At 51.7% G+C, this 26,908-nt stretch overlaps 1 protein-coding gene across 1 annotated transcript in view; it reads right to left on the bottom strand.

Moving 5' to 3' along the window:
• Positions 1 to 26,908, bottom strand: part of JPH3 (junctophilin 3) — a 72,194-nt gene that overhangs the window by 31,714 nt on the left and 13,572 nt on the right. Inside the window, exon 2 of the mRNA XM_064160081.1 lies at positions 17,764 to 18,541. Coding sequence (XP_064016151.1) covers positions 17,764 to 18,541 — 778 coding nt within the window. The remainder of the gene's footprint in view (positions 1 to 17,763; positions 18,542 to 26,908) is intronic.

Here is a 26,908-nt window from a genome sequence, read left to right as displayed (position 1 = left end):
GAGCTTTCCTGGGGTCTTACACTGGGAAATGCCATGGAACATGGTGAAATCATTCCTAAGCCAGCTGGGGGACCCTGTAGAGAGCAGATGCCCATGTCTCAGCTGGGGAATTCATACAAGAGATCTCCAAAGTTCATGGAAATGGGGATGGAGCCAGTTCCCATTGAGCTCATCGCTCCAGGTACCTGTGCCAGATCCTTCTCTACCTTAGAATCATGGAATCAATCAGGTTGGAAGAGACCTCCAAGCTCATCCAGGCCAACCTAGCACTCAGCCCTAGCCAATCATCTAGACCATGGCACTAAGTGCCTCATCCAGGCTTTCCTTGAACACCTCCAGGGACAGTGACTCCACCACCTCCCTGGGCAGCCCATGCCAATGCCAATCACTCTGTCTGCCAACAACTTCCTCCTAACATCCAGCCTAGACATCCCCTGGCACAACTTGAGACTGTGTCCCCTTGTTCTATTGCTGGTGGCCTGGGAGAAGAGACCACCCCCACCTGGCTACAACCTCCCTTTTGGAGTGCAAACTCAAGGCCTCATTTTCCATTTTGCTCCAAAGTGCAATTTTTAAGCTCTGAGTAAGGGAAAAAAAAAGCCTCAGAGAATCATAGAAGCAAAGACTGGTTTAGGCTGGAAAGGCTCTTTAAACCTCACCTACTCCAACCCCTCTGCAGTCAGCAGGGACATCTTCAACTAGATCACATTGCTCAGAGCCCCAAACAACTTGACCAGAAATGTTTCCAGGGATGGGGAATCTCTCTTGTCTCTGGGCAACCTGTCAAATACCTCACTTAAATGCCCTGACCCATGCCCTTCTGTTCTGTGCCCTGCCTTTAAGCAGGCAAAATGAGTTTTGCTGGGAAACTGAATTCAGAACACAGACTCATGCAAAGTCACAGTGACTCTGGGGGACAGGCATGAACCACATCCAAATGTCACACCCTCAAAATCCTGGGAGAAACATGGCCCAAACCATAGCACACAGCAGGCAGCAAGTTTCATTGTGACCATCTTCTGCCAGGCAGCCAGCAACAGAACAAGGGGACACAGTCTCAAGTTGTGCTGGGGGAGGTCTAGGCTGGATGTTAGGAGGAAGTTCTTCATAGAGAGAGTGACTGGCATTGGAATGGGCTGCCCAGGGAGGTGGTGGAGTTGCCGTGCCTGGAGGTGTTGAAGAAAAGCCTGGATGAGGCACTTAGTGCCATGGTCTGGTCTATTGGCCAGGGCTGGGTGCTAGGTTGGACTGGCTGATCTTGGAGGTCTCTTCCAACCTGGTTGATTCTGTGATTCTATCTCCCATTCCTCAGGACTGAGCTGTGTCCTTCCCAGCAGAGAAGGATGAGAGCAACCAAAATGCCACAGCACCACGATTGTCTCCATCTCACCTTATTGCCATCATCCCAAATTGCTCATGGGGTTGCTTAGAATCATTTCATCTATCCCTGCTGTTGCTAAACAAGACCAAAAAAACCCCAAACAACAACAACAAAAAACAACCAAAAACCCCAAACCCAAGCAACAAGCCAGCTCTGGCACAAGAAAATCCAACTCCAGTGACTTCAAAGGGCTGGGCCAGGTAGAGCTGTGACCCACAAGCACATCTGCCAGGACGCTGTCAGCATCTCCCTCTGGCCAAGAGACACGGAGGATAAGCAGAGCCCTGCAGACTCAGGCATTTCCCTCCCGGTGCCTTTCCTTCCTGTTAGGTTTTTTGCCCCCCAGCAAGGGCAAAGCCAGTGGAGCTGTCGTACTGGAGACGATGCACAAGCTGCCTTGAGATGTTATTTACAGCTAGTGAGATAATTAACAGCTGGAGAGGGAGTCTCATCTCCTGCCATCTGTCACATCAAGCTACAGAGTCTGCTACCGTGAGCAGTGTGGCCAGGCAGTACCTGTCCATCCCAGCATGTTGGTGTCTGCCAGAGCAGGAGTAAGGCTCCCTTGTGGAAAAAGGACAGATGTGATGCCATTGTCCCCACTGCTGTCCTGGCCTGACTGACCACAGGAGAAGGAGTTGACAGCACTCCAGCTCTTTGCTAGCTCAAACACGGCGGCAATGGGGAGCAATGGATTGCCACCCCAAATAGGACACAGAGGCAGCAAGAGCAAATTCCAGCTCCAGGGATGGACTTCCCTTTTTTTCTTTTCATTTTGGAAGGCATGAGATAATTGCAGATGTGCTGGGAGCATCCTTATATTCTGGAAAATGATGGGTGGTGATGGAAAACCTGCAGGATCCCACCTGGAGAAGAGTTTGGGAATGTTATTATCCAGGAAAGGAAAGGGGCAAGTAGGGGAGAGTGCTGCCTTCTCTCCAGCTGTCATGATTTGGATGGGTCAGGTTGCCATGGTTTCACTGGATAATTGTCATGTGCCTCATGGGAAATGTCCATAATGGAGATGGGAAATACTGATGTCTCCCTGTTCAACTCCTGCTCTCGCTGGCTGCCAGCAGACAGCCCTCCCTACACACATCCCAGAGGTGCAACCAGGCCACAAAAGCTTCTCTAACCTCTGTGCAAAAACAGTGCATTAGAAATGAGCCTTCCACCAGCAGGCAAAACAGGTCAGGAGAAATCACCAACAACCCTGGGAAAGGAAAAAAAAAAATAGAAGAGGGGAAAAAAATAGAAGAGGGAAAAAAAAAAAAACAGGAAAAAAGCAAGCAAAGGCACAAAAATCTCCAAGGAAGCTGGGCAGTGCTGGATCATCCACACACTGCAGATCTATTCCCTCCTGCTGAAATGCAAAGAGAGAGCAGCAGAAAAACCCTACCTCAGTGCTGCAGTCGGGTGGGGATTCTGAAATGCACCACAAGCCAATTCCTAGCTCCCCAAGCAGCCATAACTCAGCCTGCCTGGACATGTGGAGCGTTGAGTTTGGCTGTGGATGCTGCTGACGGGAATGACTTCAGGCTGGATCCTGCATTCCGCTTGCATCGCTCTGTCTCCAGGCAAGGCTGACTCTAAGAGGGGCTCTGCCAAATCTCTCCTCAGCCCAGCACTGAGTGTGACACCAGGGAGATGGCAGGGCTTTGGTGGGAGGCTTGGCTGTGGGGGGTCTGCAGTAGTTGGCTTGATGTAGCTACCCATTCTCCTGGATTTATTGAGGAGAGGAGGGTAGAGATGTGGTGGGGACATGACCACCCCCAGTCCAGCCACAACTTTGGAGCAATCTTTGTGGGATCATAGAACAGCTTTGGTGGAAATGGAGGGACCTTTAAAGCTCATCGAGTCCACTTCCCCTGCAGTCATCAGAGCTGTCTGCAACTAGAGCAGGTTGGTCAGAGCCCCAGACAAGCTGATTCAGAATGGTTCCAGGGATGAGGCATCTCCTACATCTCTGGGCAACCTGGGACAAGGTTTCTCTATCCTCAGACTAAAAATTTTCTTCTTTCTATATGGTCTGAATCTCCCTCTTTTAGCTCCAAGCCATCACCCCTCACCCTGTCACAACAGGCCATGCTAAGAAATGTCTCCCCAGCTTTCTGATCAGCCCCTTTAAGCAGAGGGAAGACACAACATCTCTCTGGAACTCTCTCTTCTCCAGGCTGAACAACCCTAAAATGCAGCACAGAGAAACACAACCAGGCAAAGTGAGCCAAGGGAGCCTCTGGCCTGCCTCCAGGGAAGCCCTCAAATCCCTTAGAGGAGCCATCAGCACAGCCCAACCCTTTGGGAATTGCCTGGGGCTTTTCCAGTCAGCCTAGGAGAACGTGCTCATGTGGGGATTTCAAGCAGGTGAGGGAGGAGAGGGCAGCAAAGGAGAACTCCATATTTAATTTCAATTTCAATTTCATTTTGATGCCTAAAATAAAAAAAGAATGAGTCACTGAAGCAAAACTCTGAAGCAAAACATGACAGAACCCACAAGGAAAAGTCTTTTTTCCTCTCCTGACCCTTCACCCCATTTGGGTTTTGGCTGAAACACTCTGGCGCTTCCGCAAGTTTTGGTCACCTCAAGCAAAACAGACATTTGGCAAATGAACTTTCCAGGCAATATATAAATATATATATTTATTTTTTTCCCCTGCTCTTGGAGACACAAAAGCTGGAGAGAGTCAGCATAACACTGAGCTCATGGTTCTCCCTCCTGTCCCCTGGTGATGGGCTGATGGACCATGGTGATCCCTGACGTACCTCTGGCCATGCATCATTTTAACCAGCCAACACCCAACAGCAAAACCCAGCCCAGTTTGGAGCAAACTGCAAAAGAAAACCTCACCCAGAGTCAGTGACAAACTCATTTAGCTGAATTTAATATTTCAGTTCCTGCACAGGCTGGACTGAGGCCAAGACATGGAGCTGAAATGGCCTCAGGAGCACTGGCGGATGCTCTCCAGCTGTCAGAGGAGAGATGGTTGGTATCCAGCCTCACCCTCTAGGACTCCTCTGCTGCCTCCAACCTTCTGGGTGATGTAACAGGTGTCTAAGGGATAGGTTAAAAGGGTTAAAATGATCCCATCCTCTGAGTGATAGGAAAATGCATTTCTACCACCAGAGATTCTAGGAAAGCAAATGTAGCCATGACTTGCTGCAGACAGCTTGGAGGAGGCTGATTCCCTGCCTGATGATGGACACCCCTCTGTCCACCCACCTCTTCTCACATTCAGCCTCACCAGGATGGACCTGGCAATAACAGTGAAGCTTTTCTCTGCTGTGAGAGGTGACAGGACCCAAAGCAGGTGGTTGGAGACAGCCACAGGTGGGACATGGAAACATCATCTCCACCCCCACTACCACATCAGGCTTCCACGTCTGCACACCAACAACCTCCAAGAACGATGAGGAAAAGCCAAAACGCCAACCCAGAGGGAAAATGCTCCCCAAGAAAAGCATTCCACAGACAGCTTTCCCTTAACCCCACTGCTTAACACCATCCCTGAAGGTACCAAGAGAGAGAATGAGAACATTGCTTGGCTGTGCTCAAAACCCTGGGTACCACCATCCACCAGCACAGCCAAGCTCCCCCATAGAGACCTGCATAGAAATCTCATCTGGAACCAGTACCCATCAAATCTGCCCTGCTAAAAGCAACATCAAGTGCCAAAGTGCAGCAGGAATACATTGAGGGCCAGGCTGCTGCCACCAGTCTCTGCAGCTCCAGTACCCATGGGGAGGGGTGGAGAGGACAGGCAGGTTTGGTGAAATTTCTCATCGTTTTGGGTGCTGCCTGGGGATGACCTGGCCCTGTGGCACATGTCCCTCACATGCTCTGCAGACATGGTGGGTTCAGACAGGAGGCAGAGGGTTGGGGCTGCCTAGGAGGCTGTGCTCAGCCATGGCTGGCCAGGTTGGGGCAGGCAGGGCCATCTGAGTTGCAAGTGCTGGCTGCAGCCCTGCTGATCAAAGTGGAGGGGCGGTGTGGAAAATACATCTATCATCCCAACTGCCGCAGCAATGAGCAGCTCCTGCCTGCCTCAAACCTCAGAGTCCACGTAGAAGGAGCTGCTTTCCTCACCCCTGATGCCTGCATGAGTTTCTGCTTCCTATATGAGAGGTTTTGAGCATGCAATAATCCACAGAAGAGCCTGCACCCCCAGACACCCCCCTGCTTCAAGTTGCACAAGGGGAGGTTTAGGTTTAGGTTGAAGGTAAGGAACAATTTCTTCCCCAAAACAGTTGTCAGATCTTGGAACAGGCTGCCCAGGGCAGTAGTAGAGGAGTTCCAATGCCCTGTAGATGTGGTGCTAAGGGGCATGGCTTAGCAGTGACCTGGCAGTGCTGGGTTAACAGTTGGACTTGATGATCTTTAAGGTCCCTTCCAAGCAAAATGATTCTGTGATTCTCATGAGGCATCTCAAGATGGAGGGGATGCTGCATCCAGCTTTGATCCTCAGCTGGTGATGCTGCTCATCCCAGCACATCCTGAACATCCCACGGGATCCCCTGGATGGAGTGCTGCCACCGGGAAGGTGATGAGGCAAGCAGGTGACCTTTCTAGTCCACAAATGCTGACGTGCCCCGAGGCCAGCAGACAGCCTTGGGTTTGCAGGTCTGTGCTGCCTCCAAGGCAAAGCCTGTGAAAATTTCCACTTAAGTAGCCAGGAGCACAACAGGGAAGGGCCTCAGAGCTTGGTTCTGCCAGGAGAGAATCTGAGCTTTTAATTATTTATGCTTCACCTCCTTGCTATGGTGCTGAGAGACCAATCAGACCAAGAGACACAGACAGATAACAGATAGAAGACTGCAGCCTCCTTCCCCAGAGAGGCCATTTAGGGGAGTTGGAGGGCTACCAGCCCCTGCCTGAGTCCTCCCCCACACCTCTTTCCTCTCTAAATCACCTTATCCCTGGGAAATGCCTCTGCCACTGCTTTCCCAGAGTGTTTGTCCCCATGAGCAGACACTGTGAGCTTGCAGATTAGAAGCCCAATGGTATCCTGAGCTGCATCAAAAGAAGCGTGGCCAGCAGAACCAGAGAGGTGATTCTGACACTGCTCTGCTGAGATCTCACCTGGAGTACTGTGTCTAGCTCTGGAGCTCTCAGCAAAGGAAGGATATGGACCTGGTGGAGTGGGTCCAGAGGAGAGCCATGGAAATGACCTGGGGATTGGAACACCTCTGCTACAAGGACAGGTTTAGGGAGCTGGGGCTGTTCAGCCTGGAGAAGAGAAGGCTCTGGAGAGACCAAATAAAGACCTTCCAGTACCTGAAGGAAGCCTACAAGAAGACTGGAAAGGGACTGTTTACAGAGGCCTGCAGTGATAGGTCAAGGGTCAGTGGTTTGAAATCAGAGAAGAGGAGATTTAGATTGGATGTCAGGTACAAGTTCTTTACCACAAGGGTGGTGGAACATTGGAACAGGTTGCCCAAGGAGGTAGGTAGTTGATGCCCCATCCTTGGAGACATTCAGGGTGAGGCTTGATGGGGCTCTGAGCAACCTGATGTAGTAGTGGATGTCCCTACTCACTGCAGGGAGGTTGGACTAGGTGAGCTTTGGAGGTGCCTTCCAGCCTGGACAACTGCATGATTCTGTGATTCTACCAAGGTCCAAGAACAGGAGGTGGCACTGGCATCGAGGTGTACTCAGCCTATCTCCCGTGTGTGCTGCTCCTGGTGCTGAATGGGGAAAACCAAGAGTCCCTAACAGTGAGCCATAGCCCAGAGGGTGACACATGAGGACAGGCTGAGTTGGATTCAGGTTGTAGTTACAGTTGTTCCAGTTGGCAGCAAAGGGCTGCTGCCCACCCTTGTAAAGGGGTGGTGGAAGTGGGATAAAACTGAGAAGAAGGTCTTACTGGGTGGGAAGTTGAGCTGTCATGATGGGATTCTAGGCTGCTCAGCACCCTGAAGAATTGGGACCTTTCTTAGTTGCAACTTTAAAGGGATAATCAGTCGGGTCCATGGGTTAAATCCCTTGGGATTTTCAGGGGGGGAATTCGCTTAGCAGGGTCTATGGTCAAATCCTTTAATTTCCTGGATTAGGAAGCCAGGGCAGCTTGTCATTTGTCCTGCATGGAGCATAGCACAGAAACCTCACTGCTCCAGGCTGTGCAAACCAACTGCAAGAGTCCCCAGTCCAGCTGCTGTGCTCCCCTCCCAGCAGTACCTGTCTGCACAGCAGCCTCACCCCTGGCTCTGGTGGGAAGTGATGCTGCTGAACACCCACAAGGAAAATACTGAATATTTTTTCTCAGCTCTGCACTTTCACCTCCTGATACTGATTTCACCTCTCTCCAGGGAGGAAGGTGCTTAGAGGGGTGCCAGGGCCGTAGCTGAAGGGAAGTCGGCAGATGCGGTGGGAGAAGTGCAGCTGGAGGAATGCATGCCAGGAAACCCAAAATGGGAGTTGGGAGAGGAAAAAAAAAGGCACTCAGACTTGTGTCAGATGGGAAGGCAGCATGACTGTAGGGTAGAGACCTCAGATCTCCCCCTTGCTTCTCCTCTGCTGTCAAAGCTTTGCTGTGCAGCAGCAGGGTGGGAAGGGACATGGCACCACAGCTCCCATGGGCACATCTCGTGGGTTTTAGGTGGTGGGACACAGTGGCAGGAGGCTGCAATGTCACAGTCAGCATCCTCCCCACCTAGGATTTGTGTATACCCCCACCATTCTCCTTGCACCCCACGGAGGGTGAGGATGAGGATGCAGGAGAGTGGTGGTGCTGCGAGCCAGGCTGGCTGGCAGGCAGCAGCGCAGGCTGAGGCGGGCGGGTGGCGATGGCTCCCTGCCCTCCTGAAGATCGCTGAGAAAAGCAACGCTGCAGTTTCTGCTCCTTGCGTAGGAAAAGCAGCAGAAGGGAAAAATTAGGGGCTGGGGCTTTTGTTGTTGTTGGCTTTTTCTCTTTTCTTCCCCCTCCCCCCTCCCTCCCTGCCCCATAGCTAGTGGGTAGTAGCACCCCACTCCCTCCCTGCAGGCATCAGCACGGAGAAGATGAGGTTTCATCATAGAATCATGAAGGTTGGAAAAGACCTCTAAGATCATCAAGTCCTATCATAAACCCAACACTATCATGCTCACTAAATCATGTCCTGAAGTGCCATACCTACTTGTTTTATAAGCACCTCCAGGGATGGGGACTCCACCACTTCCCTGGGCTTGAGCATTCTTTCCGTGAATAACGTTTCCTACTACCCAATCTGAACCTCTCCTGGCAAAACTTAAAGTCATTTCCTCTTATCACTTGTTACTCAGCAGAAAAGACCAGCCCCCACCTCACCACAAACTCCTTTTAGGTAGCTGTAGAGAGTGAGAAGATCTCTCCTCAGCTTCCTCTTCTCCATCCTCTTCTTCAGCTCACTGCCTGCTTTGTACAGGTCATCAAAGCCGGCGGGAGGTTATTGTATTAGTGGCCAGATCTAGCACAGCTCAGGAGGCTGAAACCATCCTCTACCATCTCTTGGGAAGGGCCAGTCCTGCAGCAGGACAGCAGCACTGGTTGCTCAGCCCACGTATTAAGCTGGCAAAGGGTTTGGATTAGAAACCAGGCAGGTGATCTGGGCTGTGGTGGGCTGTGGTGGGCTGTCGTGTGCTGCTAGAGCGGAGGAGGAGGCAATCTCCTCTTTGGCTCCCATGCTACCTCAGCCTCCTGCCTAGCTCTCTGGGGCAGCCCCTTCCCATGGAAACAGTGGCTGCCAGGAGTGAATCCCCCTTCCATCCTTCCTGCCTCTCTGCCAGCCAGTGCCATCCCTGCCTGTTTCCACCTGGGTCTGCAGCAAAAGCCATCAGGGAGCAGGCACCGGCGCGTCACAGCCCGACGACAACATGGCTCTCCCACCCTGGCTGTGCCACTGAGTGTTTTGCTTCCTCCTGCATCCCAAGAGCCCTCTCCTGCTTCGTTCTACAGCAAAACCACCCCCTCCAGCTGCAGCACAAGCTACGTCTGCCAGAAGCGTATGGATTTTGGAGATCTTCCCTGGTGAGTGCAGGGAGAAGGGAGGGGCTGGAGGCTGAGTCCGAAGAGCTGCGAATGTCCACTCTGCCATTCTGTTGCAAATGGTTATACGAACCCACATCACACACCTAGGACAGGGAGCTGGGGAGCTGTATTCAGCTCAGCAGAGAGGGAGGATGTTGGGAGACACCAAGATGGGAGAGACCATCGTGGGTGAAGGATGGGAGAGCCATCAGAGGAGAGTGCCTAACAAAACCTGTGCTGAGCTGCTCTCCTGGAAGCTCAAAAAGACCCTGCTGAGGATTTTCCAGCTGGATTGTTTTGCAAAGCATTATTCCTTCCGAAGCATGACAGGCACTGAATTTTCCAGTCTGCTGGTGTCTGTGAACCCCTCCACCTCTGCATGGCAGCATGGTCAGCAGGGTGGCAGCTGGGGACACGCAGAGCTGCTCCTGTGCAAACCCGAGGCTGCTCTTGACGTTTGGCATGGCCACAGAAGGGCTTAACGCCCTAAGTCCTGTCTGAGCAGGAAGCTACTAAATTGGCATTGCAGGAAGACTTAAAGAGTCACAGTGCAGACAGCAGATCCTGCAAGAGCTGGCAGTGGGTAAAGATGCCAGTGTCCTGGGATGCCATCCCAGGATCTGCCACCGTGTCCTGAACTGGAGGTTGGAATTGTGTTTGCCATGAGTCAGAGGTCCAGCTGACAGAAAAGCAGGAACGGGAGGAATAACAGCTGATGCTCATCTCGGCTGCCACGGAATCGCCTGGCCCCTGTCAATGTGCTGGAGCTTGTGCCCAAACAGGAGGGGGGGAAGGAGGTGGCAGAGGAAGGGAGCTGGCAGGAAGGGAAGTCAGAGTGCTCTGATGCAGCTCAGCTCCACTCCCCATCCACGGGAAAGCTTGCTGGAGGCTGCCAGCCCTGGGGTTTGTTCCTGTCTGCATTGCACAAGGACTGTTTGGGGAGAAAGAGGGCAGGAAGAAGGAGGGTAATGCTGCCCTGAAGAGAATTACCTTCTGCCTCAGCTGATCTCAGCCTTTGAGTCACCTCCATCCATCCTCTCTGTGGTTTCTTGCCTATCTCTTTGCTGGGAAGGGAAGGGAAGGACAGGGCATGCTCTCCCTGCTCTAGACCCAGTGTCACACCATCAGTGACCCCATCAGTTTACAGTGAATGGGTAGAGGTGGCTCCTGCACAGTCCCAAGCTCCAGATGGCTAGAAAGGGAAAATGGGACAGGACTTCTCCAAGAGGTCATAAGTAGATGAACCCCATGCTGAACCACGAAATGCCTGAAGAGGTGCTAGGCTAGATGGTGAGAGACACTGACAGGCTTGGTCTGATCCCTGAAACGTTTGCTCAGTCCCAGTTCAGCTGTGACATATTTCAGCTCATCCACTGACAGTTCATTCTTGCCATCCTGACCCAATTAAGTGGACACACAACCCTTTGGAAACCACAGCATTGCTCTTAACCCCCATCCCTCCTCCTCCTCACTCCCCATCCTGACCCAAAGAAAGGGTCACACAACCATTTGGAGACGACAGTGTTCCCTTTACCCCCCCTCACCCTCCATCCCTCCTCCTCCTCGCTCCCCATCCGCAGTGAAAGCCCTGCTGGCAGGACGAGGCGGGGATTAGGGTGAGACTAATGCGGGAGCCCCACAGCCACCTCCTCCAGGCATGGGAGAGGGCAGCAGAAAGCAGCAATCAAAGGCAGCCGAGGACAATTGGGGAGCTGCAGGCAGAGCCCTGCGAGAGCATTAAGCAGCATTATTCCGGCTGGGCGTACCGCCGGTAGTGACATTACCGCAGCTCCAAGCGCTTGGGAGCAGGACTGCGGAGCCCCTTCCTCCCGACGGGTTTTGCCCAGGCTGCATTTCCATTTGCTGAAATAGAAATCACCTGCCTGGCTCCAAACAACCTTTTGCACTTTGCTGCTCAGCTCTCCGGAGTTTTTCTTGCCTTCCTGCTCCCCATCGTATGTCAAAGGCTGGCTGGATGGATGCTTTGCCCTCACGGCAGCATTGTGGAATCACAGAGTCGGTTCGGTTGGAATAGACCTTCAAGATCATCAATCCAACCACTAACCTTGCTCTACCAAGTCCACCACTAAGCTATGTCCCCAAGCACCACATCTGCACAGCTTCTAATGACATTCAGGGATGGTGATGCCACCACCTCCCTGACACCTGGCAACCCTTTCAGTGACAAATTGTTTCCTAACGTCCAGCCTAGACCTCCCTGAGTGCAGCCTGAGCTCATTCCTTCTTAAAATCATAGAATCAACCAGGTTGGAAGAGACCTAGAGACCTCCAAGATCCAACCTATCACCCAGCCCTAGCCAATCAACTAGACTGAGCCTCCTCTTCTGCAGGCTGCACACCCCCAGCTCCCTCAGCCTCTCCTCACAGGACTGTATTCCAGGCCCCTCACCAGCTTTGTTGTCCTTCTGTGGGCACATTCCAGTACCTCAACATCTCACTTGAATTGAGGAGCCCAGAACTGGACACAGCACTCAAGGTGTGGCCTGACCAGTGCTGAGTCCAGGGGCAGAAGAACCTCCCTTGTCCTACTGGCCACACTGTTCCTGATTGAGGCCAGGATGCCATTGGATCTCTTGCCCACCTGGGCACACTGCTGGCTCATCTTCAGCTATTATCTTCCAGCACCCACAGGTCACTCTCTGCCTGGCTGCTCTCCAGCCACTCTGTCCCTAGCCTATAGTGCTGCTTGGGGTTGTTGTGACCAAAGTGTAGAACCCTGCACTTGGCCTTGTTAAATCTAGTTCTTGTTCTATCACTAGTTACTTGGGAGAAGAGAGCTACACCCACCTCATGACAGCCTCCCTTCAGGTAGTTGTAGAGTGTGGTCAGGTGTGGAAGAGTATCCATCCTGCATCCAGACAGTTCCCTTCACCTCTCCTCACTGCCAGGCTGCCTTTATCCACCTCCTTTTCCTCCCCAGTCTCCCTTTCTGAAGTTGAATGACACTGTGCTAATTTGTAGCCCGACTCCTCCTGAGACTATGGAGCTTAATTATATTTTGCTCCTCGTTGGTGAAGGGCTTGGCTATAATTATGCCTCCAAGAGCATTAGTTAGGACTAACCTGAGGACAAGCATCTCCTCCAGGGTGCTGGGAACAGGCTGCTCCAAGGAGCTATTATTTCAGATGCTGCCCCACAAAGCCTGCACTAGAGAAGAGCTGAGTGCTTGCCAAATGCTGCCCATCTCTGGGACTCCTATCTCTAGCATCAGTGACATCTTGTCCTCTCACAAATAGTCCAGCCAGTAATTACAAAACCTTGAACTGTGGTAGCAGAAGGAAGCCCTGGGGAGAATGAAGGACTGTCTGCCTTATATTAAAGCTATCATCATCCTTTTCCGGGAGCTGGAGTGGTCCTGAGCTCTTCATGATGCTCCATGTGCTTTTGTACCGCGTGTCCAGCAGCCATGCTGAAAGTTAAGGGGAGAGGATGAGCTTTGTGGCCCACCTCTCTTGCCTGGACATTGTATTATAGTTCACCATGACACACCAGTGCCTGTGGGCCATTTTGCCTGAGGTGTGAAGCAGAAGGAAAGCCAGAGGAGGCCACAAAGATGAACTGAGGGATGGAGCACTCCTTTTATGGGAACAGGATGAGAGATTTGGGGTTGCTTAGCCTGGAGAAAAGAAGGCTCCAGGGACACCCTAGACTTAAAGAGAGTCTATAGGAGAGCTGGGGAGCAACTTGTTACAAAGGCATGGAGTGACAGGATGAAGGGTGATGGCTTCAAACTGGAAGAAGCTGGAATTAGATTAGACACTAGTAAGAAATTCTTCCCCGTGAGGGTCGTGAGACACTGTGACAGGTTGTCCAGAGAAGCTGTGGAGACTCCAAGCCTGGATATGTCCAAACCCAGGTTGAATGGGTCCTTGAGCAACCTGCTCTACTAGAAGGTGTTCCTGCCCATGGTGGAGGTGGGGGGGGGAGTTGGAGCTAGATGATCTTTAAGGTCCCTTCCAATCAAAACCATTCCATGAATCTATGGACAGTAGCACTAATGAGATGAGAGTCAGTGTCTCCAGTGCATCCTTCATCCTTCCAGGGTAGCAGCAGAAAGAGTAAGAGCTCTTGGCTGAAATGAGAAGGGAATGAAGCATCCCATAGCACAGAGAGGACACCATTCTCCTTAATTTAAACAGGTTGAAAAAGAGCTCCCTGGCTACCTCCAAAAACCAAGAGCTGATCTCAACAGCAGCTTTTCAGCCCCAATTCATTCCCCTCCTTGCCCATTGACTCCAGAGAAGCTATTTCAGTGAGACAAAAAAGGAGAGAAAGTGCTTTCATTTCAATTTCTGTGTTTTCATTTCCATTTCTGCAAGGGGGGTGGGGTGGGGTGGGGGGGAATTAGGAGAATCATTTCCTGAACCTAAAAACTGCTCCTTAAAAGAGCTTCCTTTTCTGTGCCACGGATGACACCGTTCTGTGCTCAGGCTAAAACAACGCCGAGAATCCAATTTCCTTGTCTCCAGCACACTGTTTTTAGCCTGCTTTCCTCAGGAAACGGGGCTCGCTCCTGTGATTGTGCTGTTTATGTATCTGCATGCCATCACTCCCACACTAATAACTTTTGAAGGTGTTGGCCAATTCCAACCGAATCTGACAGAGAGGCAGAGATTTCAGAAATACTTGAATCCCTACAAATCTAATGAAACCCGTGGGTGGGCACAGATTTTCCCCCACCAAGGGAGAGGCTGCAGAGTGAACTCAGCTGTATTATTAGACAGAAGAGAATACAAGCTCACACATGCACACACACACACATATAGAGACACACACCAGTGGCATCATCGGCTCCCTGGGTGATGGTAAAGCGCAGCTCGTGGCAGTATTAGGTGGGGGATATTGCACCTCTGAGCCCCAAAAGCCACCAAAATGAGCACCAGGAGTCCTCCACCAATTAGGTGGGGGATATTGCACCTCTGAGCCCCAAAAGCCACCAAAATGAGCACCATGAGTCCTCCACCAATTAGGTGGGGGATATTGCACCTCTGAGCCCCAAAAGCCACCAAAATGAGCACCAGGAGTCCTCCACCAATTAGGTGGGGGATATTGCACCTCTGAGCCCCAAAGCCACCAAAATGAGCACCAGGAGTCCTCCACCAATTAGGTGGGGGATATTGCACCTCTGAGCCCCAAAGCCACCAAAATGAGCACCAGGAGTCCTCCACCAATGCACCCACTGCCTGTGTGGAGCAGTGCTCTGCGTTTGGATGATGCAGTTGGGTGTGGGTGCTGCAGAGGAGTGTTTACTCATTTAGAAGCTTTACAATTAATCAGGTTAAATACATGGGAGACTTTTTAGCTGGTTGTAGGCTTGTAAAACCTTGCTGTCTTCTGCTTCTGGCTTAGTGGTCACCTGGCAGTGTTGGGTTAATGGTTGGACATGATGAACTTAAGGATCTCTTCCAATCAAAATGATTTTATGATTCTGTGGTTCTATGACTCTATCATTCTATCCTTCTATTATTCCATGGTTCTAAGATTCCACAATTCCATGGTTCTATGATTCTGTGGTTCTATGAATCTATCATTCTATCCTTCTATTATTCCATGGTTCTAAGATTCCACAATTCCATGGTTCTATGATTCCATGAGTCCATGGTTCTATGATTCTGTGATTCTATGACTCTATCATTCTATCCTTCTATTATTCCATGGTTCTAAGATTCCACAATTCCATGGTTCTATGATTCTGTTTTTCTATGAATCTATCATTCCATGTCTCTATTATTCCATGGTTCTAAGATTCCACAATTCCATGGTTCTATGAATCTATCATTCTGTCCTTCTATTATTCCATGGTTCTAGGATTCCATGATTCCATGGTTCTGTGATTCTGTGGTTCTATGAAGCTATCATTCCACGTCTCTATTATTCCATGGTTCTATAATTCTGTGAATCTATCATTCCATGTTTCTCCTATTCCATGATTCTGTGGTTTTATGATTCCATAATTCTATGGTTTTAGCAGTATTCTATGATTCCATGAATCTATGCACACTGGAAGATGACAAGAACCCTCATAAAAGGGAAAAACTCAAGTCAAATGCTCATGGATTTCAGACAAAATACGCCTCCCCACTTGCATGTTCAGGTCCTTGGGCCTCCTCTGTGTGCAGCCAAATTGCAAACCCAAGGTGCTCTCCAAGACCTTGGGGCTGAGCTATACTAATTCCTTCCTACCTGCTCCACATCTCCAGTAAAGCCTAAATCCTGCAATCCCACTCAAATGGTTTGGCTCTTTGCTGGTAGGTTTCGTGGTCTCAACACAAACCATCAGCACAGGCAGCAAACGACTCCTGGGATGGATGTCACTTGTGGCTGGTAACCCAGCACTAATGCACAGCAGGAGTCACATTGAAGTCTGCCCCTTCCTAGAGATGAGCAGCACAGAAGATCAATAAAGGGCTTTCAACACCCCAGCAGCCCTCGGGCACCAGAGGCAATGGCTGTGCCACAGAAACAGCCAAGCCTGGGTCCCTGCTCATGCTTTCTTCCCCACATGTCTAGTCAAGAACAGACCAGTTAAGATTGAGCATGAATGGTGGAGGAGGCCAAGCTGCAGGATGGAGATGTCAGGTTGCTCATGGAGCACTTTCTGATGGGACCAGGTTCGGTCTCTGATGGCCTCTGCACTTCCATACATTTATTTCTTTGACTGAAGGGGGCTCTGAGTGACCCCCAGGCCCTCGTATTTTCTCCTCCTCCAGGTGCAAATGTGGTCATGGGCTTCATCTTCCCTCCCAGCTCTCCTGCAGAGCTCAGGATGGTGTCAGCCCAGTCAGTACAGGGGATGAAGCTATTCATGCCCTGGCATTCTTATCTGATTTGATTGTCGTCTTCTTTCTCATAATTAGAAGGTGGAACATTATATGTCAATGGCTCATTAAGCATTTCCACCATGAGGGGGTCATATCTCTTCCAAATCCCACCTCTGTGGCACCAGGACCATTACCACCTGGCGATGGAGAATGCTCAGGTTCTCAGGTCTGGCATCTCACAGTAGATCACAGTTCCATGTTTCCAGGATTCAGGCTTCTGTGCTGCAGTGTTCACATCCCCAGATCCCAGGAAAAGATGTGACCTTTCTGCTGCTCTGCAGTCTGCTTCCTACCTGGCAATCGAGTGGGACTTCTCATTTGTTTCCCAGAGCTTTGACAACAGTTTGGTACAATATCAACTCAAAAACGTCATCAAGCCCAAATATGCTCCCAAAAGCAAGCCTGGGAGCCTCATTCACATTGCAGATAAGTCATCAGCAGACATGCTGATAAAGATTTAGAGTGTGACTCTGCATACCAATGATCCAGAGCCAGCAATTAACCCAGCACAAGTGACTGAGAAGGTACCTGGGTTTGTCCCCTATCCCCAGCCTGGCTGCTGTACGCAGCAGTAGCTCAGAAATCAGAAAGGGATGACAATGCTCTCTCAAACCAAGCCTAAAAAGTGAGACAGACAGTCCAGAATTTGGCAGAAGAGCCCTTCCTCCTGTCTGGGAGCTCACTGCAAGTCAAAAAGTACCAGGTGCATTGTGAGAGCCTGCTAGAAGGTGTTTGAGCTGGCCATGAGCTTGGAGTTGATCTCTATTTCAACCTACATTGGACATGGCCCCCTTTCCCTTCTCCATCCTTCTGGTTTTCAGCCAGGTCAGATCCCAGCCCTGAATCACTGAGCAGTTCCATGAAGGCCACAGACGTCCTGGGGAGCAGGGGCACCCAGATCTGCAGGATTCTAACAGAGCCTCAGTCAGGGCAAACTCTCCCCAAGCATCCATCAGCTGCAGCCAGCTATTTGACTGCCTTTCCACTCAAATCCTCTTTTGGGAACAGAAATAGCTGGGAATCCTCCCAGCACAGGCCAACCCAGGGATGGTTGCCCTTGCCAATAAGTCAGACAGATGATATGGGCAAACACCATTTCAGGAGCTCTGCTGCAAAGGCTATCATCCTGCTTCTTAAAGAGGCCAGGGAGAGGCAGACCCAGTACCTCCTAAGTGTCAGCTATCAGCCTGTGAGGCCCATACCATGACCCACAAGTGCAGTCCCACCAAGGTGCAACCATCCCCTGCACTGCTCTGGATGGCCTCACTGTCTGGTTCATAAAGGCCACTCAGAGCCAGCAGAGGGTCAAACCAGCTTGGATCTACCCCCTTCTGAACACCACCCATGAGGCTTGGGCAAGGCCAGAGGCTTGGCTTTCCAGGCTTCTGCTCACTCCTGCTTTAGGGTTCAGACAGCACTGACCACTGCCCATGCTAGTCCACCACAGCGCTTGTCTGCCTCTGGCAGCTTACATACAACACCTACCCGTCCAGCACCACAAGAAGTCTCATCCCCCTTCTCCCGCCGAGCTGCGGGCACGTTCGGACGGGCCCCACCTTACCTGGAGGCCGCGATCTCCGCTTTCTGCTTGGCGATGGTGGCCGCGCGCTCGGCAGCCTCGACGGCTCGGTCCACCTTCTCACGGATCTTGCTGGCCCGCAGCGGGATGAGGTTCTTCCTCTTGCCGCTGACCAGGATGTTCTGCTTGTACTTGCCCTCCTCCTTGGTGCCATCGGGGAAGGTCATGCAGCCGTAGCCGTGGCGCTTGTTGTTGGCCCATTCCCCTTCGTACTTCAGCCCGTCCGAGCGCTGGCTCACCCCGAAGCCTGACCTCTTGTCGTTCTTCCACTCGCCCACGTAGATCTCGGTGGTGGTGGCGTCGATGTCGTCTTCGATGACGGAGAGCTCAGCTTCACCCTCGCCCAAGCTGATGGTGGAGTTGATGTCGCTGGCAGTGGAGCTGACCGTGCTCATCCCAGCTTCGCTCCGGAAAGAGCTTTGCTTGCTCCGCTGGCTGGCCAAGGAGCTCTTGGACTCCGACTTGCGGAGCTTGAGCCCGCTCAGCAGCGACCGCCGGAAGATGCCCTTCTTCTTGCTCTTGAGGATCTCGGCATCGCTGTGGGCCATGAGGACGAAGCCACCCCGGGAGACCGCGGGGCTGCCGGCCACCGCCGGCGAGGAGTCGGGGTGGAGCGCCGTGCCATTGGTGTGCTCGCTGCGCAGGGAGTTGATGGACGTCCTCAGGGGTGACCTGATAACCGCAGCCATGCCGTAGGGAACGCTCTGCCGGACGCCGTAACCCTGGCGCATCCCTCCGACCCACTGGCCCTGGTATGTCCCTAGGAGAAGGAGACAAAAGCAAAGAGGGCTTTCATGGCACAGCATCCTATCGACCATGGGAGAGACAGGGAACTACCGGGGAGAGTCCAAAAGAGCCTACAAAGACGCTGAGGGGCCAGGAGTGTCTCTGTGAGGAGGAAAGGCTGAGAGCCCTGGGGCTGTTCAGCCTGGAGAAGAGCAGCCTGAGAGGGGATCTGATCAATGCTTAGCAACAGCTAAAGGGTGAGGGGCAAGAGCATGGGGCCAGACTCTTCTCAGTGGTATCCAGTGACGAGACATGGGGCAACAGACACAAACTGGAACCCAGGAGATTCCATCTGAACAGAAGAAGTCACTTCTTTAGAGTGAGGGTGCTGCAGCCCCGGAGCAGGCTATCCAGAGAGGTTGTGGAGTCTCTTTATCACAGCATCACAGAATATTAGGGGCTGGAAGAGACCTTGAAAGATCATCGAGTCCAACCCCCTGCCAGAGCAGGATCATTGATACCAGATCACACTGGAACACATCTGCCCTTTTTCCATCCCATCCCACCCACTCCATTTCCCCCCCCCCTTTTCCCCTCAAATCACAGAGCATTTGGGCTCTGCTGGAGTCTCCTCCCACCCCAGGTGTGGCCACTTTGAACTCCTTGCCCACTCCCCTTTTTAATTCCCCCAGGAAGGGCAGAAGCCCTAAGCTGTGCCCATCTGGGCAGAGGGATCCTCCTCCTGTCGTCACTGGTGAGTCCCTGTGGTGCACGTCAAGTGAATGGGGGTGGGGGGAGACAAAGGCCGGGGGGCCTGGTGGCCCCCCGGTTAGGTAGGAAGAGGGTTAGTGGCCAATCTGACATCATCTGTGTGTGCTGGCTGGGCCTCCCTAGTGAGGCTGAGCTCCTCTGTGTGGTATTTCAGCTGGCTGAGGGTCTTGCCCCAGGCTGTTAATGATCTGCATCCTATCTAAGATGTGTGTGGGAACAGAAGAGCAGTGAGTGTGTGAGAGCCTGTGCAGGAGGTCTTCAAGAAGAGCCTGGCTGAGGCACTTAGTGCCATGGTCTAGTTGATTGGATAGGGCTGGGTGCTAGGTTGGACTGGATGATCTTGGAGGTCTCTTCCAACCTGGTTGAATCTATGATACCATGTGCCCTGCGATCTGACAGCCATGTATGACAGCTCCATGGCCAGCAGGTGAACTCCATCAGGCTCTCTTGGGAACGGGCTCATGCCTAAGAGACTCTCCTCCTGCCAGTGACAGTCTCTGGCAGTCCAAGTTTCTCCCATGCTTGTTCTCTATGTATATCTGCTCTCTCAGCTGGTGGTTGCTATGAAGGTCTCCTGCCCAAAGCAACCAGCAAGGTCTCAGGTCTCTCAGCCTTCAAGGAGTTGCTCTCTTTGGAAGTACAGGCAGGCACCAGGAGAGCCCAGGCTCTTCAGGGTGTCCACAGCACTCTCGCCCAGGTGTTTGGAATCTACATGGCACTTGGTAGCCATGCATTAAACTGACAGGGTCAGCTGAAAATGGTTTTGCTGCATAGTATCACACCATTGCACCTTCCTGCTGCTGAGCAGGACCACTTTCACCATCCTCACCTGCCTGGACAGAGTCCCTGTTCACTGAGAACCTACCTGGGATCCTGTTGTGAAAGGAGCTTACAAATCCAAGCTGCCACAGGCTGATGCTCTTTCTCAGAAGCTCATAATACTCATGCTGAAAGACCCACCTTCTCAAAACATGGCATGAGTCTCTTTTGTGAAGTTCAGCTCTGTTTATCTCTCTGAGTGCACTGACATCTCCAGGCGTTGTGTTGTGTGCAAGGACTCTGACAGCAACCACCTCTTGTCTTGTCCTTTCTCTGGAGTCCTGAGGCCTGGACAGAGAGATTCCAAACCTGCCTGGACATTGTGATTTTGGGCAACCTGCTGTGGGTGACCCTGCTTGGACATGATGTCCACAGGTCCCTTCCAAACTCCACCATGCTGGAATTCTGTGAGTAACAACACCAGCATGCTTCCTTAGCAGGGGCAGCAAAGTGCAGCTCTGCCTCCCAGTCCTGTCTCTGTGACAAGGACTGGAATGTCACACTACAGGAGGACAAAGTAACATCTTGCTTAGATCATTGCAGTATGTCCTCCAGCTGCAGCATGGAAATATCAGAAGCTAATTAACATGTAAGTGGGCACCAGGTGGTGCTTCGAGGAAATGCCCCTTGGATCAACCCCACTTTGAAAGGGAAGGGAGCAGGAAGATGGAGTAGGAATCAGGGAACAGATCCCATTGCTGTCCATGCTGCTGGCAGGGCTGGCAGTGGATGGTCCGTGGCAATGTTTGTTTCTGTACATAGAGCTGCTCCTCTGGCACAGAGTGGAAGGGAGAAGTAGAAATCTAAGCCTCTCAGAGAGAGAGCCATTTGGAGATTCTCCTCGGGAATGTGCCCCTGTTTGAACTCCTGCTTCTGCGTGGGCACACACTGGAACTGCTTGACTCTTCCTCAGCAGGGCAAAGCACATACACAGGACCTCACCACAGAGCTGGGAATGGAGACAACAAGAAATCCATCCAGCTTGGGATGTACAAGCAGAGCATAAGGTGTGGCCACAAGATGCCCATGGTTTGTAACCCCTTCTCCTCCTGAGATTGACACCCTTTTGCCTTTTATCCTAGCCCAGTGACCTGTGGGACTTGCCTTTATTCTTAGGTCAGTTTAATCCTTTCTGGATTAGCTCAAGATGCATCAGTTTTAGACTGGATATTGAGGAAGAATTCTTTACTGATTGAGCGGTCAGGCATTGGAACAGGCTGCCTGGGGAGGTGGTGGGGTCACCATCCCTGGAGGTGTTCAAAAGCCAGGCAGACATGGCACTTTGGGACATGGTTTAGTGGGTATGGTGTTGCTGGGTTGATGGCTGCACTTGACCTTAGAGGTCCTTTCCACCCTAGGCAAGTCTATGATTCTGTGAACTCACTGCTCACCTAAACCCTCTCAGGGTGGATTGATGAGACTGAGGATGTGTCCTCGCCTGGCACTGGTGCTGCTGGGATGCTGTGGCTGATCCCAGCCCCAGGCTGCCCTGCTGCCTCCCAGCCCTGGAGATGCAAAGAGCAGGGCTGGGAGCAGGAAGCACCTTGCAGCACCAGGGCCTCCCTTCATGCCAGCCCCACTCCTGCATGCAAGGGAGTCTTAAAATAGCCTTTCTGAAGCAGTGAACTCTGTGAGAGTCACACCAAAATGATGAAAACAGCCTGGTTGGTGGCTGCTGGCTCCACCTGATAGAGGTTTGCAGCCCCTCTGCACAAGATGCCCTTTGGCCTTTGCAAGCAGGCTGGGATTTGGAGACATAAACAACTCATCAGGTTCACCTGAGCTGCAAAAATACTGTTCCCTGAGACCTGCCTGCCTTGCTGCAGCATTTTCCTTCTCACTCTTTTTCAGCAGCCCAGCAGAAAACTTTATCAAAAGAAGTTGTGCTGGCCATGCCTATCCCCAAGCCCGGATGAACCTTCCTCTTGTGATCCCAACCCTACTCATCCTTCCACTCCACTTAATTCCCCATCCTACCCCCAGCACTCCCTTAGAATTTTCCACCTCCATAAAAACCTTAGAGGTTTCCCCACAGCTCAGTGGTAGCTCTGGATACAGATACAGGTAGGAGCAGCTCATGCTGAGCAAGGGAACTGCTTCCCGAGAGTGTGAAACCAGCACCTGGCATATTTTAGGGTGCCTCAGCTGTTCTCCAATAGCTCCCAGTGCTTTGCAAAAACCTCCCAGGGCTCCAGCACCCTTCTCAGTGCTCTGAGGTAAGCAGTCCCCCGAGGTGCTACATTATTTGGGTGACAGCTTTGTAGCACCCCAAGAAAATGCCAGCCTCAAGCCGAGGGACTCCACAATGACTGCTTCAGGGAAGGGCCACGGAGAGGCAGAACCAGGGGGGGAGAATTTACTGGGAGTTTATAGGATTAGCATGGGGGAGGGAGGAAGAGCACTAGGATTATGGCAGTCGCTGGTGGGCAGAGTGAGGAGGTGGTGGCAGTGTTGGTGGGGAGAAGGATGGGGGACGATCATCAAGATGGATGGCAAACAGCCTGGAGGAGACATCAGACATGTCTTGTGGTTGAATTTGAGCATCAATCCTGATTTTCCCCACTGCAGCCCACTTTGGTGTCCTCCAGAACAGGTAACAATCGATGCTCTACACCCATGGCTCTCCTGTGCTCAGTGGCAAACTGGAATGGTGCCTGTGGCAGGAGTGAGCCCATCAGGCCATCTGTCCATCCTTGCAGGCCTGGCACCATAACATCATAGAGTCATGGAATTGTTTAGGTTGGAAGAGACCTTTTGGATCATCAAGTCCAACCACTAACCCAGCACTGCCAGGTCACCGCTAACCCATGGCCCTCAGCACCACATCTCCATGGCTTTGAAACCCCTCCAAAGGCAGGGATTCCACCACTGCCCTGAGCAGCCTGGCCCAGGCCTTGACTACACTCAAGGGGAAGAAATCGTTCCTTATGTCCAACCTAAACCACCTCTGGAACAACTTGAGGCCATTTCTTCTTGTCTTATGCCTTGCTCTCTGGGAGAAGACACTGATCCCCATCCAGGTGCAACCTCCTTCCAGGCAGTTGTAGAGAGCCAGAAGGTCTCCCCTCAGCCTCATTTTCTCCAGGCTGAACAGCTCCAGTTCCCCTGGCTGCTCTTCAGAAGACTGTTATTCCTCCTTCTGGCCCCATCCCAGAGTGTCTCAGCAGGACAACCTCTTGGGGGTGATGCATGGCAGCTGGATGAGAGAGATATTCCCCAACGCCCTGAGCGTCCGTGCAAAGGGAATCTCCAAGCTGGCTTGAGATATCCTCAGCCTGTGCCCAAAGTCCTGTTTCTTCTAGAGATGGAATCGGTGGATTTCAGGGAAAGATACCAAAGTGGGCAAAAGGACAGAAAGAAAAGATCCTGCAGGAGGTTCATCAGAATCTGATCTGCCCAAATCCTGGAATGCCTCTCCTTTGGCTGAACCTCTTGACTCGATCCCTGGCACCAGGCAGATCCTTTGACCTCCCTATCTCCTAGCACATCTGCAGCTGAGAAAAACCCAAGCAGATTAAACAGAAGCACCACAAAGCAAGTACAGCTCTCGTTGGAATCCAGGGAGAGCAGCAAAGGGCAGAAGAAAGGATTCTTGGAGCTGACGTGACCATGTCTGAGCTGGAGCAGAGGTGGCAAATTAGTCTCAGCAGGTGACAGCTGCAGCCAGTGCCTGTGCCATCCCAGCATGGCAGAGGCTCCTGGGAAGCTGTCATCTTTGAATGGCCTTAGAGCCTCCTCCTAGATCTGCATGGCTGCCAGGAGCCATCTCTGCACCTCCTTGGCAAGGCGGATTTTTAGAAGCAGAGGATGCAAGGACTTGTGGAGCCAACCTGTCCAGCCAGGCTGTCCAGCTTCACTCCCAGTATCCCAGAATCCCAGCAGGATGGGGATTGGAGGGGACATCTAGAGATCATCTAGTCCAGCCCCCTGCTAAAGCAGGGTCACCCACAACAACTTGCCCAGGATCACAATGTTCAGGCAGGTTTGGAATCTCTCTAGAGAAGCAGACTCCACAACCTCTCTGGGCAGCCTGCTCCAGGGCTCTGGAACCCTCACAGCAAAGAAGTTTCTCCTCCTGTCCAGATGGAATCTCCTGGGTTCCAGTTAGTGTCTGCTGGCCTTTGTCCCTTGAGAAGAGCCTAATCCCATCCTCTTGACCCCCACCATTTAACTGTTGCTGAGCATTGATCAGATCTCTTCAGGCTGCTCTTCTCCAGACTAAGCAGCCTTGGATCTCCTTGCCCTTCCTCCTCACAGAGTTGCTCCAACCCTCTCAGCATCTCTGTAGCCTTTTCTGGACTCTGCAGCAGTTCTGTGTCTCTCTTGAGCTGGGGAGCCCAAGTGAATACAGTCATCTAGATGTGGCCTCAGTCCTCCAAATGTGGCCTCAATCATGAAGCAACACTCAGCAGAGAGCAAAACCCAAACCCCAGGTCTGTTTTCAAGGGTGTTTTTGCTCTCCTGGTTGTTTCTCTGCAGGATGCTGTAGCATGATTTGCCTCTGGGGATTGGTCTTTGATGGTCACTAAAACATCTGGGCACCTTGTTGGCCAGCAGCAGATCAAAGAACTTCCTTCTAAGAAGCAGAATCCATTCATCTTTTCTCACCCCAAGAGCACTCCTTCCTTCATCTAACTTTAGTGCATTTAAAGCTCCTGAATATTCCAGGATTTGGCCGTGAGTACAGGAAGGTCTTGGAGCCACCTGATCTGAATTGCTAAGCACCACCTCCTCCTCCTCCTCCCCTTGCACTGCTCAGTTTAACCTCTGCCCCTCCACATTTGCAGATATATGCAGGAAGTTTAACCTCACCAGGAGCTGGGAGACCCTTTCTCTCTGCAGAGGAAACTGCATCTTATGATTGTGCACTTGACCTGCCAGGATGGAGTGGCTACAGCTGTCTCAGAGCTAGGGAGTGTGCAATGGGAAGCCCATGCAGTGAGGACCACAGCAGATGTGATGTCAGATAGCCCCAGGGTGATCTGCTGAAGTGTTGAATGGAGATTCTCAAGGACTTCAGAGAGCTGAGCACCTCCCAGGCTCAGGGCAAAGGAGGAGATGTCCTCTTTAACTGTGTGCAAGAGGAAAACATTCCTCTGTGGGCATGGGAAACAAGGAGCAAGCCAACACCATTGCAGTCCTTCATCACAAGCATAGCCCAGCTTGGGGCCCTGCAGCATCTGAGGAGAAAAGGCTGAGAGACCTGTGGCAGCTTAGCCTGGAGAAGAGTAGGTGGTCCTCTCAATGCTCAGTGAGAGCTAAAGGTACGGGCAGAGGGAAAGATCATGTGGCCAGAGTCTGCTCAGTGGTGCTCAGCAACAGGACAAGGGACAACAGGCACAAACTACAACCTGGAGCTTCTATCTGAACAGGAGGAGAAGCTTCTTTGGTGCGAGGGTGCTGGAGCCTTGGAGCAGGCTGCCCAGAGAGGCTGTGGGATCTCCTTTTCCAGAGAGATTCCAAACCTGCCTGGACATTGCACTCCTAGGCTACCTGTTGTGGATGACCCTACTTTAGCAGGGTGGTTAGACTAGATGATCTCCAGGGCTCACTTCCAACTCCCACCATAGTGGTGTTCTATGGAAAAGAGGCAAAGCCACCATGACGAAGGAGAACTGCTGAGGAGAAGTCTGCCAACTTCATGCCCTTAGCCATGCAGGTTACTTTTATGAATGTCTACAAGTTGCCACAAATTTTCATCCCACTCCTGTGATTTTGCACTGGAAAACAAAACAAAAAGACAAAGAGCAGCAAGAAAGTCTTGGATGCAGAAAGGAAATCCTCCTGAGCTGGTAATTTGTGGCTTGCTATGGTACAGAAGGGAAGCAGCAGCCATTTCTGCTTCATAGCTCTTCCCTTGCTCTCCACATTTGCCAAGTGCTCCCTGAAGCATTAATTGCATGAGACTGATGGATTGATTCCACCAGGAAAGATGCAGGAGCCGTGAGGTGGTCAGGGCAGCATTGCACAGGTGGCTGCAGGCAAGTGTAGGGCTGGGTGGAAGTCGTGGACAAGAGCAGATACATGACAGGAGAGCACTGAACAGTCTAGCCAAGAAATATCAGCCACCACCGTGAAAAGATGGCCTGATCCTGCCCTGGGAATATGCTTTTGCTCACCACAGGGAAGATTTCTTGCCTCCTGGTGTATTTGCTTCATTAGAATTTGGCCAAGATAAAGGTGAAGCCAAGAAGGGTGGATGTGGCCATGGGCGTGCACATGTGTGGAGCAGAGACAAGGGGCAGGCACGACCTGAGGCTGGGAGAAAGTCATCCCAAAAGATGGATCAGTGAGAATATTTCTCTTTTGGAGAGAGCACATGGGGAGTGAGGAAGGCAATGGGGTTGTGGGAAAAAGGAGGAAAGTCAGGATGGGATGGAAACATGGAGGGAAGAAAATGGGTAATGTGGTTATTGGTCACTTTCACTTGTGTCTTTAAGCCTGGGATGGATTAGGGTTTTCTGGCTCACTCCCCATGGAGCAAGGCTGGGTTGTTTCCAGAGAGCTTTTAAAACTCCTGCAGGACTCTCTCTTGCCTTGAGGACCATGTGGAGCCCCATCCTTGGCTGGAGCCAGCCAGACTGAAAGCAGAAATCAGGAAGTCCCTGGCCTCCAAAGCATCATCTCCCATGCTCCAGCAGGAGATCATCTCTTTTGAGAAATGACAAGCACCAAAAAGTAATCTCATTTGCTGCCATTATTCAGCATTTCCTCAGCATTTGGCTCAGGAGGCTGAAATTCATTCTGGGAAGAGAGCAGGGAGTCTGCAGGGGCTGCTCCTGTTGTCCCCAAGACCCACCAAATCAGGGTT

The sequence above is a fragment of the Pogoniulus pusillus genome, chromosome 20 (assembly GCF_015220805.1).
Source record: "Pogoniulus pusillus isolate bPogPus1 chromosome 20, bPogPus1.pri, whole genome shotgun sequence".
Classification (NCBI taxonomy): Eukaryota; Metazoa; Chordata; class Aves; order Piciformes; family Lybiidae; genus Pogoniulus; species Pogoniulus pusillus.
The sequence above is the reverse complement of the archived record's forward strand: the minus strand, read 5'-3'. Positions and strand labels throughout refer to the sequence as shown.